The sequence below is a fragment of the Aedes aegypti genome, chromosome 3 (genome assembly GCF_002204515.2).
Source record: "Aedes aegypti strain LVP_AGWG chromosome 3, AaegL5.0 Primary Assembly, whole genome shotgun sequence".
Lineage (NCBI taxonomy): Eukaryota > Metazoa > Arthropoda > Insecta > Diptera > Culicidae > Aedes > Aedes aegypti.
In genome coordinates this window covers 123,461,500-123,484,432 of record NC_035109.1, presented here as the reverse complement: position 1 = coordinate 123,484,432, position 22,933 = coordinate 123,461,500, and the positions used below count along the sequence as shown (strand labels likewise).

The following is a 22,933-nucleotide window of genomic DNA, read 5'->3' as shown; positions in this document are numbered from 1 at the left end:
CATCATAAAACGAGGATCAAAATGTGGCAATTGCAAGTCCTCGATAGGATGAAAACTACCAAAACAAATATGTCTGATACGGAAAAGTACTATCTGTATCATTTTATTACATTTTTGCATACTATTAGAGGTTTCCGTTCTCATTCATTCATTTATTTACCTCGTGTACCAGTTGCTTGGCCGCATACGCGAAAGCTCTCTGGCTGCGTACGCGAAAGCACAAAATATTCGCCCTAAAAACCTGGTGAAAACAACTGACGTTTCTCACGTGGTCTTATATCAGCATTAGTGGTGCAGAGAAGCACGGTTATACTTGGGAAGTAACCAGTAAGCACGATAATGCGGCACGGTAACAGCAAGATATAACCGTGCTTCTCTACACCACTAATGCTGATATAAGACCACGTGAGAAACGTCAGTTGTTTTCGCAGCATCAGGCTTAGAAACATTAATGATGCTGTAATAGGGTTTCTATGCAGCGGAAGTGCTGCTATAAGGTGTGTAAGCATTTGTGGTGCTATTATAATGCATGTACGCGTCTATGATGCTGATTTAGGGCTTATTATTAGTGCTTATGGTTACTTGGGTAGTTCATTATATATTTTCGAGATTTCGATATACGTTGCAACTATTTGTGCCATCTGTTCGATCAAATAATTAATGCCTTTCTCATAAACCAAAGTAAGTTACTATATCATTTTTTTGGAGCTTTCAGACAAATAAGATAATAATAAGAATTACTATTTGCCCCAAACTATAGCAATTAGCGATATGCATCAACCCATTTTTTTGAATACTTTTTCATCTACTGTAATTTAGGTGACTAATATCACTAAAAAAGATTGTGCTACTTTTACCCGCATGTCGTTCCCTCCTATGTAATTTCCGCGAACGCCAGTTAGCCGAATGTCACTTTTATTTATTTATTTATTTATTTATTTCGTCAATCATTTGTAGACTACATAGTTACATAGTTTATTATATTCTAAGATTTCCTAGTGAGTTAAAATATGATTTCAATTTGGTCCGGGGCATACTTAGATCAATCATTTCACAGTGCTCATTGTAAACAGACATCATTTGATTTAGAGGACTAAATTTGGCGTAGTTTGTACGATAACGATCTAAAGTAAACAAATTTCTGTGACGCAATTGTCGATTAGGAGCATAAAAGTTTAATCTGGATAATAGCTTTGTTGAGTTAATACGTTGTGAAACGATATCGTTAACAAATGCGACCATGGCATATTCTCGTCGCTGTTTTAATGTCTGAATGTTTATCAACATGCATCGTGCTTTATATGACGGAAGAGGAAATACAGTCCATCCTAATTTGCGGAGTGCGTATAGTAAAAACTGCTTTTGAATCGACTCTATTCGTTCTTTATGTGTTTACAAATATGGAGACCAGACAACACTACAATACTCTAATATGGATCTCACATAAGCAACGTAAAGGGTTTTGATCGTATAAGGGTCTTGAAAATGATATCCGAAACGTTTTATGAAGTTAAGCATATTGCCCGCTTTATGAGTTATTGTGTTGTAATGTTCAACGAACGTTAATTTGGAATCCAAAATTACACCTAGATCTCTAATTTTATCACATTTTTCAACATGTTGGTTTCCTAACCTTATTGTTAAATTCGGAGTGTTTCGTTTTCTGCTATAAGTTATTAGATTACATTTTTCAACATTCAACTTCAATAAACTTTTAAAACACCAGGTATTAAATAAAAGTATTTCATTATGAAATGTTTCATAATCGTCGTCTTTCTTGATTTCTAGAAACAATTTCATGTCATCTGCATGTATAAGAATCCGTATTTTTTTTAGAATAAAAGATACGTCGTTAACATATAAAATAAAAAGGAGAGGTCCTAAGTGGGAGCCTTGAGGAACACCTGATGTGACTTGAATTGGTTTGGATTTTTTGTCATTAAATCTTACTATTTGCTGCCGGTCAGTTAGATATTATTCAATCCATGTGAGAAGCTTTTTCTCGATACCTATTTTACTCAGTTTGAAAATTAACATTGAAATGTCAAGTCTATCAAATGCTTTACTAAAATCAGTATAGAGAGCCTCTACGTGGTTACCTATATCCATTGCCATTAGGGAATAATCAACAAACGCCAGGAGGTTTGTAGTAGTTGAACGGCCTTTAAAGAAGCCATGTTGTGAATTGAATTAGTTATTCTGTGTTTAATTTGACCAAAAATACATTTGTTAATAATTGATTCGAACAGTTTTGGAATGCATGAAATGATGGCAATCCCACGATAGTTCCTGATATCAGATTTTTTGCCTGATTTGTAAATGGGTACCAAGAAAGACTTTTTCCATTTCTTTGGAAATTCACCAGATTCAAGTGACATATTGAAAAGCCAGAATAGTGGAGTTGTAAGTTCTACCGCTAATTTTTTTTATAAATAATGGTGGGATTCCATCTGGCCCTGATCCTTTAGTAGCATCTAAATCATTCAGACCTGTCGTAATGTCTTGAACATGAATTTGATTTACTCCAACATCCCTAGAAATCTCCGGAAGGTATGAAAAATATCCAAAATCACGATCATTATCAGAGAAGCTCGTGTAAGTTTCTTGAAAAAAAAGTTGCAAAAAGGTTACAAATATCTTCTGAGTTATTTCCTGCTTTGTCGTCTAATGTCATTTTTGATGGGAAATTGTTTGAATTAATCTTTGATTTGACATAGTTGAAGAAATTCTTTGGACATGACTTGACTTCATTTTCGGTTTTTATGTTATAATCTGTAAGTGCATTAGAAATAGTTAAATTTAGTTGATCACAAATACTCAGATACTTTTCTAAATTTGCTTGACTATTATGTGCCTTGTAGGTTTTGTGTGCTTTTTGTTTGCGATTTTTCAAATTAATGATTTGCTTATTGAACCAGACTGGATTTTTTGAGCCAAAACCTCGTCTTTTACGTTTGAGTGGAACTTCCTCCTGAATTACCGCCGACAAAATTTTGTAGAAGTTTTGTACGGCACTTTCAATATTTACTTCTTCTTTCAGATTGGATTACCAGTTTACTCTATTTATTTTGTACCTGATATTGTCATAATTAGCCATATTGTAATCAAAAACATACTCATAACTACAGTCGTTGGGATTAAGGTTACTATGTACAAATATGGAATATTCGATCGCTTCATTTTTCCATAACGGAGAAACAGATTCCACAACACAAAAATCCTCACATATATTCGTTAGAAGTAAATCTAAGAAACAATTCTGTTGGTTTTTGACATGATTAATTTGGTTGAGTCCAAGGAATGCAGTTTTCTCAAATATAAATTGCAATGTTTCATTTTCACCAACAACTGGAAGAAGAATGCTCTCATTATCATAATCTGGAAAAAATCTACATTTCGTTGATTGAAGTCACCATAAACATGAATTTTATATTCAGGAGGAAAGTATGAAACGATTTCTTCGGCTGCTTCATACGACGACTTAGTAGCTCGATCAGGAGGAAAGTAAACTGACGCAAATATATGAGTCTCTCCAATGATCTCTGTTTTTACCCAAACGTGCTCAAAATCCTTAAATTTTGGTGAAGCAATAAGCTCAGAATTGAATTTTGAACTAACAATCCATTCCCTCTAATGAGCCGAAATTTGTATGGATCGTGGTATTTGGATAGACTCTCTACCCTCTCTACCCCCATAAACGGGCACGTGGTTTATGGACAGCTCGAACCGAGATGCAGCTCAAACTGGGTAAAAAACCGGGGCAGGGTATTCACGGAACTGATGTTCAGGGAAACAAAATCTGGGGAACGGATATTTGGGAGGAAGTAGCACAACCCTAAAAAATGCAGCACTCGTAGATAAATTACCTGGTAGTTGTACAAGAAAATTCTGTATAATACAATATTCTTATAAAGAACAGCAGATGGTTAAATAAAAGGCAATTTTCTCGTACTAAAAATTTGGTAAAACAGCATAGAATATTGCATTAAAACTTCAAAGGCAAAAATCTGGCAAGAGATGTAGAATAACGGTGTTTTATTGTCTTCGATCTGCGCACCAGCAGAAACCTTAAAACGAGATTGTTGGCGTAGTATAAGATCAACTTAGTGCTCTTGAAGATGGGTTCCTGGATGTAACACTATGAATTGATTGATCATAATCAATAAGAAAAACAATTGTGGGGAATGATACTTTCTGGCTAATGGTACATTCTGGCAAATGGTTTTCTGGTAAACGCTACATTCTGGCGAATGGTTTTCCGACAGATGTCATTCTGGCGAATAATTTTCTGGCGAATAGTTTTCTGGCAAATATCGAACAGTCATTAATACCAAATCAAATGTTTAAACCATTTTAAAAGTATAAACTGCGTTGTACATTACTGTTCAAGTAAAAGCACATAAAAAATACAAGCCAAATCCGCATATTTTTGAAAATATGGGTATTTTAAGGTTATGATAAGTATATACAGTCGACTCTCCACAACTCGATATTCTATAACTCGATATACTCTATAACTCGATGGATTTTTCGGTCCCTTCAAATTTCCATACATCGTACTCTCCATAAGTCGATATTTCTATAACTCGATATCTCCACTAGTCGATGTCTCGTGAGAGGTAAATTTCCCTCCATAACTCGATATCTATTTAAAAATCATTCTTACTTGAAGATACTTGGTCTAATTCTTGGTTGGAGGTGAATAGATACATGTAAGTTGTAATAAAAGTATTTAGAACATGAAAATAAAAAGAATATATTGTCAATAAAATAACGTGATTTTTCGAGCATTTCAAAAAAAAGTGGTCAAATAATAGTTTGTAAAATATTATCAACAAAATTATATTTCTTTCTCACAGAAGGGATTATATGTGTATTGGAAATTGAGAAATTTGTTCCTTCGATTTTGTGATTTTTTGTGTCGGTATATTCTATAACTCGATAATTCTATAAGTCGATGGTCCCTTGAATATCGAGTTATAGAGAATCGACTGTATCTAAGTTTTTTGAGTTGATTAACCCTAAAAATGATTCAATACTCACGGTAATCAATGTAGAATTCATAAAACATTATACTTTTTAGAATCACAGGGAACTGATAATTTTCTTCACAAAATTGTATACGACAATCGTGGTGATCGATTTTACCCCGTGGGTTGGTGGCTTTGCCCGTCGCTAAAAATCGTGATAAGACATCACTTTTTCAAGCTTCAAGAAATAAATAAATTTTTACAAATACAACGCCTGTGGTATTTTTTTATCATGCCCAAGGCTTTAAAAAGCGACATACTGCGTCGAAAAAAGATTTATTGACTCTTGATTTTGACGTATGAATTAAATTGCTTAGGCGGGTGGACTTACCCCGTCTTCCCCTACTCTGGGCGTTGGCGCATCTGTCAGTTATGTCAGTTAGAATCAGTTTCAAAATTGTCTGCGTCTGTGGCGATCGGACGTATCAGTGTTGTTCGTAAGAATTAACAAATGTGAAATTTCTTCATTATAAACTATAAATTGTTTTTTTCTTTAAGATTTCGCTAAGTGCTAATGTGGTGTACTAGGCAGGGATTTCGACCGAACAGACGGTGAGTGGCAACAGTAGAAGGGATCCAAAAAATGGCCGACTTCCAATCTACTCGCAGTTTTTTGGGCACACGGCAGCCGATCCATCCAATGGATCGAGTTGCAAATGCTACTCGCCGCTTGCTTACTTACAGCAAGCGATTTGCACTCCTATTCATGAGTAGGAACCTAGTATTTTTATTTTCCCTTTTCGTTTTTGCTTTTGCTTCTGCAAACCTGGAGCGTCTGTACTCCTTGTTAGGAGCGGCTGATCATCGTCCGTGTGCCAGAGAAGGACTCTAAGCTAACTTCAATATGGCCCTCTGAACATTTAGGGGGAATGGTCCTCCGGAAATCTACGGGGTTGGTGTCAGGCCCCCGTAAAAAATCAAGCAACGAATAATCAACGAGAGAATACGAACCGGGACAATCGGCGAAGACCACAGCGACGTAAAGGGACTTAGCGATTGGGGATGCTCGGTACGTGGAACTGTAAATCTCTCAACTTCATCGGAAGTACACGCATACCCGCCGACGTGCTGAAGGACCGCGGAGTCGGCATCGTAGCGTTGCAGGAAGTGTGTTTGAAAGGATCAATAATGCGAACGTTCAGAGGTAACCATACCATCTCCCAGAGCTGCGGCAACACACACGAGTTAGGAACAGCTTTTATAGTGATGGGCAGGCATTGCAGAATTCCCTCTTTGAGTATGAACAAGCACGATCAAAGCAAGCAAAGAAAAACATCCCATCTGTTGTGGTCCACAATCGTCAATGTATCGCAAGTTGTAACAAGTCTGATAAATGGAAGCAGCGAACGAGGGCCCCAGAGAGAGAGAGAGCGATGATAAAAATCTATTTTTCTCGCTTGTTTACCGTTGGGGGTAGGAGTGTTTTTCTTTACTGGCACGATAAACAATCCATCAATCAATAGCAATAGTGTCCCCAGGTTTGGAGCATGTTTAGAGGGGTTTTATCGTGCACAACTATCCCCCCAACTTAATCAAAGTTGTAGCAGTATACGATAAACAGTCTCTCATAATGTGCAGCATATTATGATAGATACAGAGAGCGATACGTGAGAGATTCTCTCAATTTTCTCAGGATTCAATGTGTGTGATGGGTGATATACAGAGGAGCGTGATCGGGTGGTGGCCGATCAATGAGAGAATCTGCCAGTTGAGGCTCAAATGCCGGTTCTTCAATTTCAGCATCATAAACGAACACAGCCCTCGCTCTGGAAGCACTAATGATGATAAAGACGCTTTTTAGATGCAGCTCGAACGTGAGTTCGACAGCTGCTCAAGCCACGACGTCAAAATCATCATAGGAGATCTAAACGCTAAGGTTGGCCAGGAAGAGAAGTTTAGACCGATTATTGGAAAGCTCAGCGCCCACCGGCTGTCGAACGAAAACGACTTACGACTAATTGATTTCGCCACCTCCAAGAATATGGCCATTCGTAGCACCTACTTCCAGCACAGCTTCGCATACCAATACACCTGGAGATCACCACAGCAGACAGAATCACAAATCGACCACGTTTTGATTGATGGACGGCACTTCTCCGACATTATCAACGTCAGGACCTATCGTGGTCTTACCATCGACTCTGACCACTATCTGATGATGGTTAAACTGCGCCCAAAACACTCCGTCGTTAACAACGTACGGTACCGACGGCCGCCCCGGTATGACCTTGAGCGGCTTAAGCAACCGGATGTCGCCAATGCGTACGCGTAGCACCTCAAGGCTGCATTACAGGAAGAGGGTGAGCTGGATGAACCCCCTCTTGAGGACTGCTGCGGGAGAAAAAAACGCCACCTGGAGGAGATGGAACAGCTGTGCCGGTCTCAAGAAACACGTAAGTTCTATCAGAAGCTCAACGCATCCCGCAACGGCTTCATGCCGCGAGTCGAGATGGGCAGGGATAAGGATGGGAGCATTTTGACGGACGAGCGTGAGATGATCGAAAGGTGGAAGCAGCACTTCGACGAACACCTGAATGGTGCTGAGAGCACAGGCAATGAAGGACGACACATCGGAGGAAAGGCCTTCGTCAGTACTGCGGACGATGGAAAGCAACAAGTCCCCAGGGAGGCTAAGAATGTCATTCACCAGCTCAAGAACAATAAAGCTGCTGGTAAGGATGGTATCGGAGCTGAACTCATAAAGATGTGTGCGGAAAGGCTGGCCATTTGTCCACACCGGCTGATAGGCAATCTGGGAAACAGAACAGCTACCGGAGGAGTGGAAGGAAGGGGCAATATGTCCCATCTACAAGAAAGGCGACAAGTTAGATTGTGAAAACTTTCGTGCGATCACCATTCTAAATGCGGCCTACAAAGCATTATCCCAGATCATCTCCCATCATTTTTCAACAGTAGTTAACGAATTCGTGAGAAGTTATCAAGCCAGCTTCGTTGACAGCCGATCGACAACGGACCAGATCTTTACTATACAGCAAATCCTTCAAAAATGTCGTGAATACCAGGTCCCAACGCATCATTTGTTCATCGATTTCATAGAGCTATGGAAAATCATGGACGAGAACAGTTTTTCCGAGAAGCTCACGAGACTGATAAGAGCGATGATGGAACATGTGCAAAATTGTGTGTTCGTTTAGATCCCGCCGGGGACTACGACAAGGTGATGGACTTTCGTGCATGTTGTTCAATATTGCGCAAGAAGGTGTTATGCAGAGAGCCATGCCTTACATCCGTGGTACGATTTTTACGGGAACCAGTCAATTTGTTTGCTTCGCGGATGATATGGACATTGTCGGCCGAACATTCGAAAAGGTGGTAGACCTGTACACCAGCCTGAAACGCAGGGCAGCAAAAGTTGGACTGGTGGTGAATGCGACCAAAACAAAGTACATGCTTATAGGCGGGGCCGAGCGCGACAAGGATCGCCTAGGTAGCAGTGTTACAATAAACGGGGATACGTTCGGGGTGTTCGACGTGTTCATCTACCTTGGAGCCTTGCTGACGGCTCTTGATAATATTAACCACGAAGGCGCATAATCAACGGAAGTCGGGCCAACGGAGGCTTTCGCAAGAAGCTGCGATCAAAAAAAATCACCCTTGCACCAAATGTACCATATACAAGACGCTTATATGACTGGTAGTCCCTTACGTGGACGATGCTGAAGGAGGACCTTTAAGCACTTGGAGTCTTCGAAGGTCAGGTGCTTAGGACAATCTTTGGCAGTGTGCAGGAAAACGGTATGTGGCGGCGAAGTATGAACCACAAGCTCACTCAATTCGACGGCGAACCCATTATCCAAAAAGTGGTCAAAGCTTGCAGGATACGATGGGCAGGGCATGTTGCAAGAATGCCGGACAGCAATCCTGCAAATATGGTGTTCGCTCCAAATCCGATTGGTACAAGAAGGCGTGGAGCGAAACGAGCTAGGTGGGCAGATTAAGTGCACAGCGATTTGGCGAGCATGGGGCAGAACCGAGGATGGAGAGATACGGCAACGAACCGAGTATTGTGGCCTGAAATTGTTGGTTCAGTGTTATGTGGACTTTCGTGCCTGATGTTCAATATCACGTTAGATGGTGTTATGCGGAGTCCGGAATTACAGACTGGGTACGGTTTTCAATAGATTCAGTCAATTTGCTTGCTTCGCGAATAATATGGATATTGTCAACCGTACATTTGAAAAGATTGCTGACTTGTACACCCGCCTGAAACGCGAGGCAGCAAAAGTTAGACTGGTGATGAATGCGTCCAAGACAAAGTACATGCTAGCAGGTGAACCGAGCGACAGGGCTCGTGTTGCTATGTCAACACTGGGTTTTTAGAGCAGATCAAAGACTTGTTGATTTTAATGATCAGCTTAACACATTTATTCAATATAATATTACAGATTGATTTCTACAATATTTTTACTCACAATCCTCAGTAATTCATCCACACTTATTGTTGACTCCAGATAATGATAACTAATTAAATTAAGACCCAGACCTAAATATTTCGTTTCGAACTATGACCCGATCCAATCGGCTTCTATCTTCAAGATACAATTTTCTTTTCCTTTTGACTCTCGATTGGCCTATTATTATGAAATGCCTCACATAAGGTGGCCAACCGCTTCTATCGCGTCAACAGCTCGCCTAGGTGTTACGATAGACAGGGATACGTTCGAGATGGTCGACAAGGTCGTCTACCTTGGATCCTTGCTAAGGGCTAATAATAACATTAGCCATGAATTACGAAGGCGCATCATCAGTGGACGTCGGGCCTACTATGGCCTCCGCAAGAAGCTGTGGTCAAAAAATATTCACCCCGCATCAAATGTACCATGTACTTATAAGACGATTATAAGACCGGTAGTCCTCTACGGGCATGACACGTGAACGATGCTGGAGAAGGACCTGCCAGCACTTATACCGTTTTGATTCATATTACGGACACTTAAGGCCTCAGTGAAGTATAACCCAGCTTGGACCATACAAAATAATCATTCTGTATGATTTTTTTTTGCGTTATCGAGCGTCGGAAGCCCTTAACTTTCGGATGGTGGGTAAAGAATACGCGTCCGCAACTTGAATAATTTTAAATAAATCAAAACGTGTGGCTTTTTCATGATTCTTATTCCGGACGCTCCCTCACTTTTGCCTCATATTCCGGACGCTTTGATTCGAATTACGGACAGCTCATGATAATCATTAATGGAACAGTCAAATCATCAATTGAAATCGTTCAACCACTTAAGAGACGTCTAAGGTAGTTGGGCATTATAAATTTGCAATGATATTCATGGAAAAAACCTAATAAAACGAGTCTCGAAAATGAGAACTTTTGGACGGCGAAAATTGAAACATTTCGTGTGAAATGTTTCCCATACAAACGAGAGTGTCCGGAATTTGAAGCTGTCCGTAATATGAATCAAAACGGTAGTCTTCGAAGGATGAATCATGAAACAGCTTCTGCCTCGATGTGTGACATTCATTCTATATCAACTATCAATTCAGTAGTTTATGTCTGCGTAAAAGTGGGTTATTTGTTTGTTTATTGTACACTTTTATTGTAAACTTGTTATGCCACACTAACCTGAAATTTGGCCACTGTGATGCGAACGATTGTTTTTCCATTCACGCTTGCCAGTTAGCTTCTGCCTTCGTAGAAAGCTGCGGCTCTCGAGCGGAATGGTCAAACATCGAACGTTCCTAAACAATCAATCGCAGCGGGTATTCCGAGGAAATGCGTCCTAACCTTTCCCAATAGCTCACAGTGATGACTATGAGTGGGACAGATGGCTAGCAGAAAAGTCCGAATGTAGGTCGCATATTCCCACCAACCATCACATCCATCGCTTGTTGAGTGGATGCTGTTAAGACAACAGAGCTCGCAAATTCCTACGAAGTGAAAAAGATTCGTTTCTGGGTGAACGACCCTCGAAGTGGTTCGGAAAATTCATAACAGTTAATAAACTGGGCACAAGATTACCAATCCAAAGAAAATTGCCAGTAGTCATGTTGAGTGATACGAAGTGTGGAAAACTGGAAATAACTGGTTTATTTCTTTTCAAGGCCATGTTCTTCGGATGGAAAATTTGAAATAGGTGAAAATCCGTAAAAAAATGTTCCTCTGAACTGTACTTAGATGAATGGAGCCTAGGGCTAGCTTACAGGAAAGCGGGAGAAACAAAGCTATTAGAAAAAGGTAATTTGAATTGTAATTGTGAGGCTGTACAGGTAAGTGGAAGAAACTAAGCAAATACTGAGCGAAAACTGCAACTACAGGCAAGTCATGCCGAACGTTTCCGAAGTATTACGTATAACAAGTTTTCCACCATTTATCAAAAAGGAAATCAGATTTTGGAAATCAGTTTGACATGTTACCTACACAGATCGATTGGGACCAGGAAGTCAATACATACATCCACGGACGTAGCAAGGGAGAGGCATGGTCAGGCGTTCAACTAACTAATACGGTGACTATTCACCACCGCTTAAGGTTTAACCTAGTTTAGCTATATGGGTAAACGTGCTTATTCAATTATTGCGAGAGATTTTACGACAAATCTTTCCTGATAGTACCTTGGATTCCTCTAGCAAGTCCTCATCAATACATAATAGAATTATTTCCGAAAATCACAAGGAATTATCTCATGATTTTTTTTTCTGAAATCCTAGCAAAAATATCCTGGTAATTTTTTTGAGATTCCTTTAAAATGAAAATAAAGGCACTTTTAGTATTTTTTTTTTCTGAATATTCTTTAAGAAATTTCTTCATTAATTCATCGTTGAACTTTCTCTAGGAGTATCTGGAGGAATTATTTGAATTATGTTCATGCGAATTGAAAAAAAACTCATAAGGAATTAGTGCAGATGTACCAATAGTGTAGGTACTAAGCACGATTGAATTTTATTTAATCGCCTAAATTCAAGAAGCTCAATTTATGTACTTGTTAAGGCGAAGTAGGCCGTCATTGAAATTTGTACGCGTCGTTGATGATTGTTGCTAATTTATCTCACAAATCCGATTTGAAGAAAATCAGTTGGTTTTGCACTGACACAGCTGAAAAAGTATCAGTATACTTCATGCATGTTAGCGCGTAAAGTGATACTTTTTCAGATCAATATAAACTATCACGACTTAGTATTATCACTTTGAAATTGCAAGCTGAAAAGTCATCACGGCTGCCAAAACGCATGACGGGATACTTAGCCTTAAGGCGAAGTAGGCCGTCATTGAAATTTGTACGCGTCGTTGATGATTGTTGCTAATTCATCTCACGATTTCGAATCAAAGAAAATCAGTTGGTTTTGCACTGACACAGCTGAAAAAGTATCAGCATACTTTATGCATGTTAGCGCGTACAGTGATACTTTTTTAAGTCAATATTAATTATCAATACTGAGTTTTATCACTTTGAAATGCATGCTGAAAAGTCATCATTGTTGCCAAAACGAATGACGGGCTACTTAGCCTTAATGTTGTAACGGGAAGTAACGACCATTGACTTAATGAGAAAAATGATTTCATCGCAGTAATCCACGGCATGTCAGTGAAAAATAATATCTCCACTATTATTGCAATTTTAGAGATAACTTTCCGTTTCACGGTTGAACAGAAAGCTATCGCAGCTGTCACATCACTGATTTTCACAAAGCATCATCGATCGCATGCGGTGATACTTTGGAAACCATGATGACTGTTGGTTTCGGCTGTTTTTCAAAACGTTGGACTCTAATAGCATACTTTGATTAGACGTTTTCTTTCAATGATACAATGATTATCAAGTCTGCGGTAGAACTTTGACAGCTGCGGTAGAACTTGGCGGCTACCGCCGAACGGAACATTTAAACGCAATAGTAAACTGTTCTTTTAGTTGCAGTATATTTTTAATTAGTGTTTCTACAGTTACAACGGATACCGCCGTTGTTTTCTCATGGAATCCTCCACTATAGGAACACTTTACCGCAACTATTGGTACAAGTAAGAAAAGTTTTAGCAATTTAGTGATATTTCATAAGTTTTAAGGCAATTTTAACGCTATTTTCAACTATTCCGTGTATCAACAAGCCAATACGTCGATTGTGTCGGAAAATTTGTTCGCAAAATATTAAAAGCCTTAATCTAAAGATCTAATATTACAGCACAATGTGAAAATAGCCTATATACGAGAGCAAATTATTGTTTGGGAAAATTGTGTAAGACTCTAACGTAAAAAAATCTTCCCACAGCATAACTCAAATAACAACACATTTTTAAAAGAAAATAATGTAGTGAAACATTTGAGCGACTCAATATTAATTTTAATGTTTTAAGTGTACGTCAAAAACACCGTCTATTAATGAAAGAAGGAAAAAATTGGGATTGATTTTTTTCCAGCATATCTTGAAAAAAGATTATTTGCTTGCAAAAAAAAAATATGTTGAATATTGGCAGATTCTAAAGTAATTATTATTCTAACAGAACGTCTTGCAAGAATTGATAAAACAGCATAATATTTAAATTACCGTTATTTCGGGTGAAATTGATCACTTTTCAAGGTTTTTCGTGTCTGATTTCAATAATGTTGACGATGCCAAACAACTGAATGCAGGAAAACAAGTATGAAGTAAGCCTCATTGACTCAAGTAACGAAATTTTCTAACAAATGTAATTTTAGCGCTAAAAAACATGTCTAAAATAAAAAATCGGGCGATCTCATTTCGGGGTGAAATTGATCACTTATCAATGCCATTATTGTTAGTTTTCAAAACAACTTTACATAATAAATTTGAGCTCCCTGAATCCGAATATGCTTGCCAAATTGTTAACAATACAATATTTATAGAAATAATGAATATTTAAGTTCCAAGAATAACGCAGAAAACGGCTAAATGTATGCAATTTTCTAAGAAATTTCCTGATATGTACCAGAAATTCAATAATTTCAACCAAATCAACGAATTGGTACGAGTTTTGGTTATGAAATCCAGTTTGGGGATATATCTTAAGTATCCTCACAAACTTTCAGGTTTATACCATGTCCAAATCCTTGTCTAGAACTAGAAGTTTATTGGTGATTGTCAACACTGCACCGTACAAGATTTTGAAATTTTACATTATTTTAACCTTCCAGTCGTCGCGCGGTTTGCCACCGTCATAACCACCACGCTGCTGTTGTGAACGAAAAGCGAAGTTTTTTCAACAGTGTTGTACAAAATACAACAGCGCGACGACTGAAGGTTAATAGAAATGAACATTTTTGAACGCAAAAAATTACACAACGCACAATTTCGACATACTTACGACAAACAACGTTCATTCACTGCAGGTTACATTGATATGTGTGCTCCATTAGGAAGAAATAAAATCGAGTACTTTAATAAATAATAAAATTTAAAACAGTAGAAATCTATATAAATAAATATAAAGAACAGCTTATTTTCAAAAGAAGGCAAAATTTATTATAAAACCAATAGAAGATTGGACGCCAACAATTATTGCGGCATAATAAAACCAAAAAACATAAAAAAATTGCGTTCCGAATCATCGGTTCCCCGAATGCCAGTTCCCCGGTGCAGTTTAAATAGGTGCTATAATAGTCTTCAGTGACTAGATTTGGACTGGACAAGAAAGAACGATAGGCAATCAAAAGAAGAAGGTATTCTGCATTCTCGGCTATACACATGTTGGCATAAATGCTGAGGACGGTAAAATTCGAAAAAACCGTTAATTAAATAAAGAAGGGTGCATATTAGATGATTACGACAAATATGAGTGCCAAAAACTTTTCGGGGAAATGGGCTAATTGGGGACACGGAATATTCAGGGAACAACTGGCATTCGGGGAACTGACGTTCAGGGAATATATAAACCAGTTGACAAAATTAAAGATGTACTATTTACAAAAACTAAACACAAAATATCTAAAGACAAAAACATAAATGTAGTATATGAGATTCCTTGTGATGCATGTGAAAAATCGTACGTTGGTGAAACAAGTCAATTTTTGTGTAAACGTCTAAGTCAACATAAGTATAATGTAAAAACAAAAAACATATCTGGTACAGGATTGTCACAACACACTATAGAAGAAGGACATATTTTCGACTTTGACAAGACAAAAATACTTGACAAAGTTACAAATAGCTACACTAGATTAATAACAGAAACTTTTCACATTAAGATACGAGGCGATGATAATGTTGTAAACAAACAGAAAGACTCTGCGTACAACTCTATTATAACTAAGCTTAAATCTATTACCACCACATGACCAGAAGATATTTGTATGTATGTTGTATGTAGAAATTTATGTATTATGATGTTTGTAAAAGTTGTGGCCGTCCAACTGTAAACAAACGGCTAGAAGATTGTAAAGTGTTAATTTTATGTTTTTGATGTGTTCTAAATGTTAAAAAATATATTTTAGAGTCCGCAGAAGATGGTCGTAGGCCAGTAAAACGACCGAAACGTCCGGACAATCTGGCAATTTATTTGTACGTTAATTCTCGCCGAAAACAAATCGATGATTCACTGACACACGGAAACGACATTCGGAGGAAAGTAGCACAACTCATCGAAGTAACTGCAGTAATCGATTTCTCTTTTCGACAATAACTTGAGTAGATCAATGTTATCGATTGCCGCCCTTTTGTCAGTTGGAAACAAAAAAATATATAAATATATAGCTCCAAAGAACAACCTATGTATAAAAGAAGGTGAAATTTATATAAATTTTAAATCAACAGTCTTTATACCTATAACTATGATAACATCATATTTAGAAGAAGAAAACAAAACATTCAATAACAATGTTTGAAAGAAGGGTAAATATGTACTAAATATATCAAAACCTTCAGTACAAAATTGGTTCCAATAGTGAAACTCAAAAGAAGAATCAATATTTAAAAGAATGGTAATTTCTGGATTAATAATAAAAAATGTTGACAACAACTTTCCTAATATGCATTAGTTTATTCAAGAACATATGATTGTTGAATAAAGTGTCATTTTGTACCAATTGGCTGTGGAACAAACAAAAACAAAACAAGCCTGATGTCATCAGAAAGATTTAATAGAAACGTAAAAACGAATGTCATCTTAAAAAATTCTTGGTTTCAGACTCATTATGCCAAACGACTATTATTCCAAACGACATTATGCCAAATGACCATTATGCCAAACGGCTTTATGCCAAACGACTTTATGCCAAATGACCTACCACCGTTTTTAAATAAATCCTGAGAGAAATGCTTAAATTCTTAATGAGAATCATTGTGAAATCATCTCAGAAGATATGTCCTAAGGGATTTGTGCAGGAGTTTTAACGAAACTTCCGAATGCATTTCAGTAAAAATCTACGGATAAATTCCACAAAGGGGGGTCTGTAGCCTTGAGGTTACGCTTTCGCTTCATAAGCGGAAGGTCATGGGTTCGATTCCCAGCCCCTCCACAAAAAACCCGTCCAGCCACCAGACTCACGGAGGACCGTGCTTTGGGGAGCACATCCATCCTCCGTCAGTATCAGATGGTGACTGAGACAAACTAACCCTCTTCGCAGGCAGCTAGCCTCACTAACAAACAACAGAGCTCTCTCCTACCTGCTCGGTGTGAGAGTAAAAGAGTAGGAGAGAGTGAAAATAAGATGTAAATATAGATAAGTTGTAAATAGATCTGTATCGGTAAAGAAGAAGCTACAGATCAACTGATTCCGGCACAGTAGTGGCCACGAGCACAAAGTGCCTTAAAAAAAGAAAAAAAAATCCATAAAAAAAAGAGATCAATAGAAGAATCTTTGATAGAATATTCTGTATTCTTAATAATTCTTAACAGAATATGTACATTGCAAAATTTTCTCAAAACATCATTGAAAACTGCATACAGTGATGGAAAGTGGCGAACATTTCTGCTGAGCTGGAACAATAAAAAAAAACATACGCTCCCGAGCGTTAGAGCGCTGGTTTACTCGCATCTGTCGTGCTCCTGAGTAGCCGAAGCTGAAGTGATTCGCGATCGTGTTCAGAGCTGTTCAGAGTCATATTGTGCTTTTGGGAAAAAAGCTGCTTCCCCTTCGAGATTGGTTTCCAAGGGTTTTTGACTAGTTTACTATCGATTTGATGGTTATACAATTAATTTGTCTGTAAAAACCATAATAAACCACATCTTGCTCGGTTACTCGCGATTAAACGTTCCCGAGCCGACGGGTGCGCACTTGCTCACACCTAGCCAGTTCGCGAGGCTGTGATGTTTGTTATGCGTTAGTATACACTGGTGAGTTGCTTCGTGATGCGAACTTTTCCACCACTGAACTGCAAAAATTATCTGAAAAAATATCCGGCTAATAGGGTGGAAATCCTTCATAGTTTGACGTTTTGTGGAAAAGTTTGTATGATAATCCGTTTTCGCGCAAAAATCGTGAATGAACTTTTGAGATCGCTTAACTACCACCACCCCCTCGATGATAATCCTAGCTCCGTCCAGGGTGAAAATCTTCTCAATTTTCACCCTGAGCTACGTCAACTTTGCGGCCTTTCGGAGTTATAACTTCCACTCAGCAGCCAAACTATAGTGTACCTACCGGGTGGATGACTCGAATCCGATTCTACTTCCAGTCTCATCAATCATATTTCCAATCGTTTTCGTCCCGCATATCCGCTATTTCATTCGACAGATGACGTGAAATCGTGTATTTTCGGTGCATTTAGCAATTTAAGCCTCCCGAATTGGGTGAACGGATCAATCTGCTTGCGGAAACATCTTCGAATGTTAATACCGAAATCGTAAATCCTACGCAATATCATCTACTGAAGTGGCAATTAGAGCCAATTAATATTCAAAACCATCAATGTGACCGTGAAAAAGAGGACTCGGAATCAACCATGTAAAAACAACTTTTTCCCGCTTCAAGCACTTCCGCAATCCACATTTGTTTTGGATCCCACGATCAATCGGATGAATGCATGCGCAATAGGGTGCCCTTAAAATAAGTGTCAACAAAGTTGACTCACTCACCACCTAAGTGATAGATAATTATGAATTCGCACCAATCATTGTGTATAGAATCTGAGGGGCCTTCCTTAGCCGCGAGTGGTTAGAGTCCACGGCTACAAAGCAAAACCATGCTGAAGGTGTCTGGGTTCGATTCCCAGTCGGTCCAGGATCTTTTCGTAATGTAAATTTCCTTGACTTCCCTGGGTATAGAGTATCATTGTACCTGCCACACGATATACGAATGCGAAAATGGCAACTTTGGTAAAGAATACTCTCTGTTAAGAACTGTGGAAGTGCTCATTGAACACTAAGCTGAGAAGCAGGCTCTGTCCCAGTGAGGACGTTAATGCAAAGAAGAAGAAGAAGAAGAAGAAGAAGAATGTGGAACTATGATTGCACGATTTTGTTTTTAAATTTTAGTCATTGTTCGACTCATATGAGCACACATTTGTAAACACGCCAAAAACACCATTAATAAATACGATACGTGCATCTTTTGGTCATTCTTAAATTAAATTTTTATACATGAAATTTTTGCTTCTTACCGTATTTTATCATTTGAAAAGTGAACAAGCAACTTTTTCACATTTTTATTCTTTGGATAACCCTAATGAGCAATAGTGCCTAACTCGTCATAGGGCTAACTGTCCCCCCTTAGCAGAGCCCGCGTCGATGAAGCGTAACATTCATCCTTATCTATTGCCCGGTATCCAATTTTATCTGAGGGGCTACACGCTTGTTCGCAGTGGCATAAATCACGCAGCCGGAAGTAATTGACAAGATAAAATTAATTATCGATCCGCCAGTCCGCATATTGTCAGGCACTCGAGCCATTGTTAGCACGAATTTAATCACTTTGCTACAATGTACGGGCTGTCAGTGGATGGATCATATATCGTCGTTTTTTGATTTTTTTTTTCAGACTGAGCGTTTGAAAATAGCTATTTTGAAATCCACGAAACTCCTAATTACCTCTTCGCTTCATCATTAGCTAAAAATAAGTTTATATTTCTCATTGGATCTACAAAAATGACTTGTTTTTTCATCTTTCGTGACATCTTATCCTTTTATCCATAGCTTCAGACAAGTATTGGAAATAGTGAATGGTTTTATGCTGCGACTCTATTGATTGAATCAAGCGTTTTTTAACCCGCATGTTCCTATGGTTGGAGATATTCTGGTGGATTACTGGGTCAGGTCGGGTAAAAAAGGGCTATTTTGTCAAGCCAAGTTGTCTTTATTTATTTGCAATGGCAATCATTTTAATTTGCATGAATCATTAAGATCTGATATCAGTGCGCATCGTACCTTCGTGCTGTGCGTACACGAATTCTCTCTGCTCTTGGAAGTTTTCTTAAAAACTACTTAGAGTAAAGTGGGGCAAAAGTTCGAGTGGGGTAAGAGTTTCTTTTTGAGATTTCTAGCTCAATTCAAAACAAATCTTATAAATGTCATGGTGGTTCGAATGCTATTCAAGTAAGAGACTTTCAATCCAAATATCATAAAAATCGATTGAGATTTGGAAAAGTTATGGCTATTTGTTGTTTTTCGACGTGAATATTGTAATTTTTGGTCAAACTTTCGTTGCATGGAACCAATTGAAGATAAAATCTTTTTCAATATTTTATGTAAGGGCGTTTCTAGGCCTATCATAAGGTTGCTTTGAGGTGTATTAGTTTTTACATAAATGCTTGAAAACAATTTTTGGCCCATAGTGGGGCAAAAGTTCGACCCATGTATAAAATCACGGAAAAATTTGCAAATTGCCTAAAATCCACATATTATCTTCAAATTTAGTTAAATTTGTCTGATCGTGTGAAAACTGTCACTAAAATTTTACATTTCCACTTAGTTTTGCGAAAAACTGCTATTTTTGGGTATATTACAATTAACCCAGTTTTGGGCAATTTTTTGATCAAAATTTAGTGTGTATTTTTCGTCAAACTTAAGTTAACGGCTGGTTTAAAGTATGCCTGTCATAAAAGGATCGATATTTTGTGTTTTAGCCAGCGAACTTTTGCCCCACACTAGATTCGAACTCTTGCCCCACCGGTGGGGCAAAAGTTCGAATAAGACAATCAATTTTGAAACTGTTATAACTAAAAATGGGTAAATATTTTGACATAAGTTTGTTCAGCAAAATTATAGCCAATATGTTGAAGGTTCGCTGTATGGTATTTGTTTTGTTTTAACTGCTATTGTTTTCCTGGAAACTTTGATTATACCACTAAGATCGAACTTTTGCCCCACCTTACTCTATCAACTTCACTGTCCCCACCATGTCACAGCAAAATCTCATATAACCATTACTTCACGATTAATTGCCACATTCCCACGCATTTCTCACTTCACCAACGCCATATCAATAAATTGGACGCGCAATCAAACAGCTTTACAATTCCGCTGAATTGGTCTCCCCCTACAGGATCCTCGTGGCGCATTCACATGTCCCAGCAGACGTGCAACCTGTTGGAGCAGGCCGGAGGATACATTATCGAACCACGTGGGCCCATCGAAATCAAGGGAAAGGGCAAAATGCACACCTACTGGTTACTGGGAAAGAAGGGCTTCGACAAAGTGCTTCCAACGCCACCGCCAATTGGGTGAGTACTGCGGAGACTGCGATTGAAAATTCATTATTTTAAGTGGGATTTAAATCTTTTCCATTATTTCATGCTGTCACCCGATAGGGAATCACACGGGTAAGCGCTCGGAAGCTAGTTAATATTGATAGCCTTTTAATGTACATGGAGATAATAATTAATACGCGGTGCCCTCCAGACCGTTAAAAAACTCTCCATCAAATCTGTGTTCATCTGTCGTTTTCTATGACTACGCTACATGTCAGGGAAAAATAAAAAAAATCGTATGACTCGTTTTAAAGTAATGAATTTTTGATGTTGTAAATCCATCAGAAATCAGACATAATAAAATGGTTTGTCATTTGTCAGGAAAAAATATACCACAGAAACTTGACTTTAAGTTGCTTTTATTAGTTATTTTAATAAGAAGATCAACAAATGAAAGCTTTTTTTAAGCAGGTGAAATCAACTCACCTGTAGCTGCAAACTGCAACTTTGCCATAGACAACGACTCGTAAGCATAGGTTTGATGGAACTATTTTTTTCTGGTATTAACGATCTAGGGAACACTGTGTAATATTTTTCATGTTTTTCCCCTAGCCTGGACATTGCAATCCTGCGGAAGTCACTCTTTCAATCAGAACAGAACAACCAACAGCAGTTTGTCGTAGCTTCCGGTAGCCACAACGGTTCCACTGCTAATCACTCATCTAGTCACTCTCCATCAGTGGCAGGAGAATCGATAGACGTCAAAGTTGAAATCACGCCTCCCGTAGGATGTGACAATCCGCATCTAGCTCAATCATTCTCAGTGGATTCGAATTCGAGCAACGCCAACAACTGCACTCTCAACATGACAGATTTCCAGTCCAAAACCGCACTGCCGAGCCCTCAGGCAAGAAAACTGTCCGAAATCGTAACCGATACAGCATTCCTTAGCGCCAACTCCAGCTTCAACCGATTGAATCCATCGCCAACGGGCACGACCTCAACCAGATTAATCAAACGAATCGAAGAGCTAATGGACCTCAGCTCCCCATACAACTACTACAAGTGTCTAAGCCCCAGTGAAAGCAATCTATCTCAGTGTATGGATAATCGCTACCACGGCTACCAAATCAACCGTCTAGACTGCTCTAGCAAGCCCGGATCAACGCGTTTTCTCCGGCGTCAATTCAGTCTGGACAAAGACGACGTATCCCCATCGATGCACACCAGTCAAAAGGCTACGCTAGATACCGTCTCATCCATATCGATCGACCGAGAACAACTGGCCCGGATGGGAACTCTATCGTCGATTCCCTCCATCTCATCCACGACTTCCATCTCGCTAGGTTCCAAGCAGCAACGTGCCATCCACAAGCAGCAATCCGCTAGCGTTGCCCAAGATCTGGAGAAGATCGAAGAAATTCCCATATCCCCGCAGTCGTTCCTGCTGAACCACACCACAACCAGTAGCAATAGCACATCGAGTCTGACTTCGGATGTGAACGACAAGACGCGAACGCGATCTTCCATCCAGAACGGCAAAGAGCTCTGCCTGAGTATCGAAGCGCTAGGGCTGAGGTGAGCGTAACTGGACCAGTTGCGGTGTGGCCACGCTCGATTGTACAGCAGTTTGGAACGATGAGACGTAGGTCAATCGAATGGCGAATACAAGTCTGATTTTTTATAAGTAATATTATTTAGGGGGATTTTGGTTTTCACTATTATTCATATTCGTTTGTATTAACACAGACGTAACCACCAATGACATAAATTCTACGATTCTACCACCAGTTTCATTATGCTAAACGTTTCACTGTTTTTAGCCATATTTTCGACACGTTACATTCTATAATGAAACATTTGTGTCAGATGAATACAGTTTCTACACACTGTCAATTTCTTCATCCACCGCAAATTCTTGACTGTATTACGACCAATGGATCAATGCATGAGTTCCTTAATTTGACGTTTGAGCGGTGCCAAATTCATTCGTTTCCACGATCACATAAATAACACGGCACCGGCTCAAACTTCAAATAATTTCACTACATGCTCGTGCATCGGTCCCATTGAGAGGGGTGCAGTTGACCCAAAGACAAAATAAAGACCTCCATGTCCCTTGCAGTTGCCCACAATTTTATGGCTCATAAGGTAATCTAGAATTCCGTGGAAAGTGTACTGCGATCTGACAAACTTGGGTACCTTTTGCAGTACCGAGGGACCAAATGCAGTACTAGAAGTGGTACCCAATCTGAATCCGATTGGGACGGACCTAGTTGACCCTTACATTGCAGACGCTACTTATGGATCGTCCATGGATTACGTTGATCGAGAATTGGCACACAGCATAGTAAATTTAC

At 38.8% G+C, this 22,933-nt stretch overlaps 1 protein-coding gene across 2 annotated transcripts in view; it reads left to right on the top strand.

Moving 5' to 3' along the window:
- The window catches only part of LOC5577087, a 392,448-nt gene extending 369,863 nt beyond the window's left edge, over positions 1-22,585 (top strand). For both annotated transcript variants that reach the window (XM_021851308.1, XM_021851307.1), the window contains 3 exons: positions 20,429-20,606; positions 20,694-20,705; positions 21,186-22,585. In XM_021851308.1, coding sequence (XP_021707000.1) covers positions 20,429-20,606; positions 20,694-20,705; positions 21,186-22,155 — 1,160 coding nt within the window. In that variant the 3' untranslated portion in view covers positions 22,156-22,585. The remainder of the gene's footprint in view (positions 1-20,428; positions 20,607-20,693; positions 20,706-21,185) is intronic.
- The last annotated feature ends 348 nt before the right edge of the window (positions 22,586-22,933 follow it).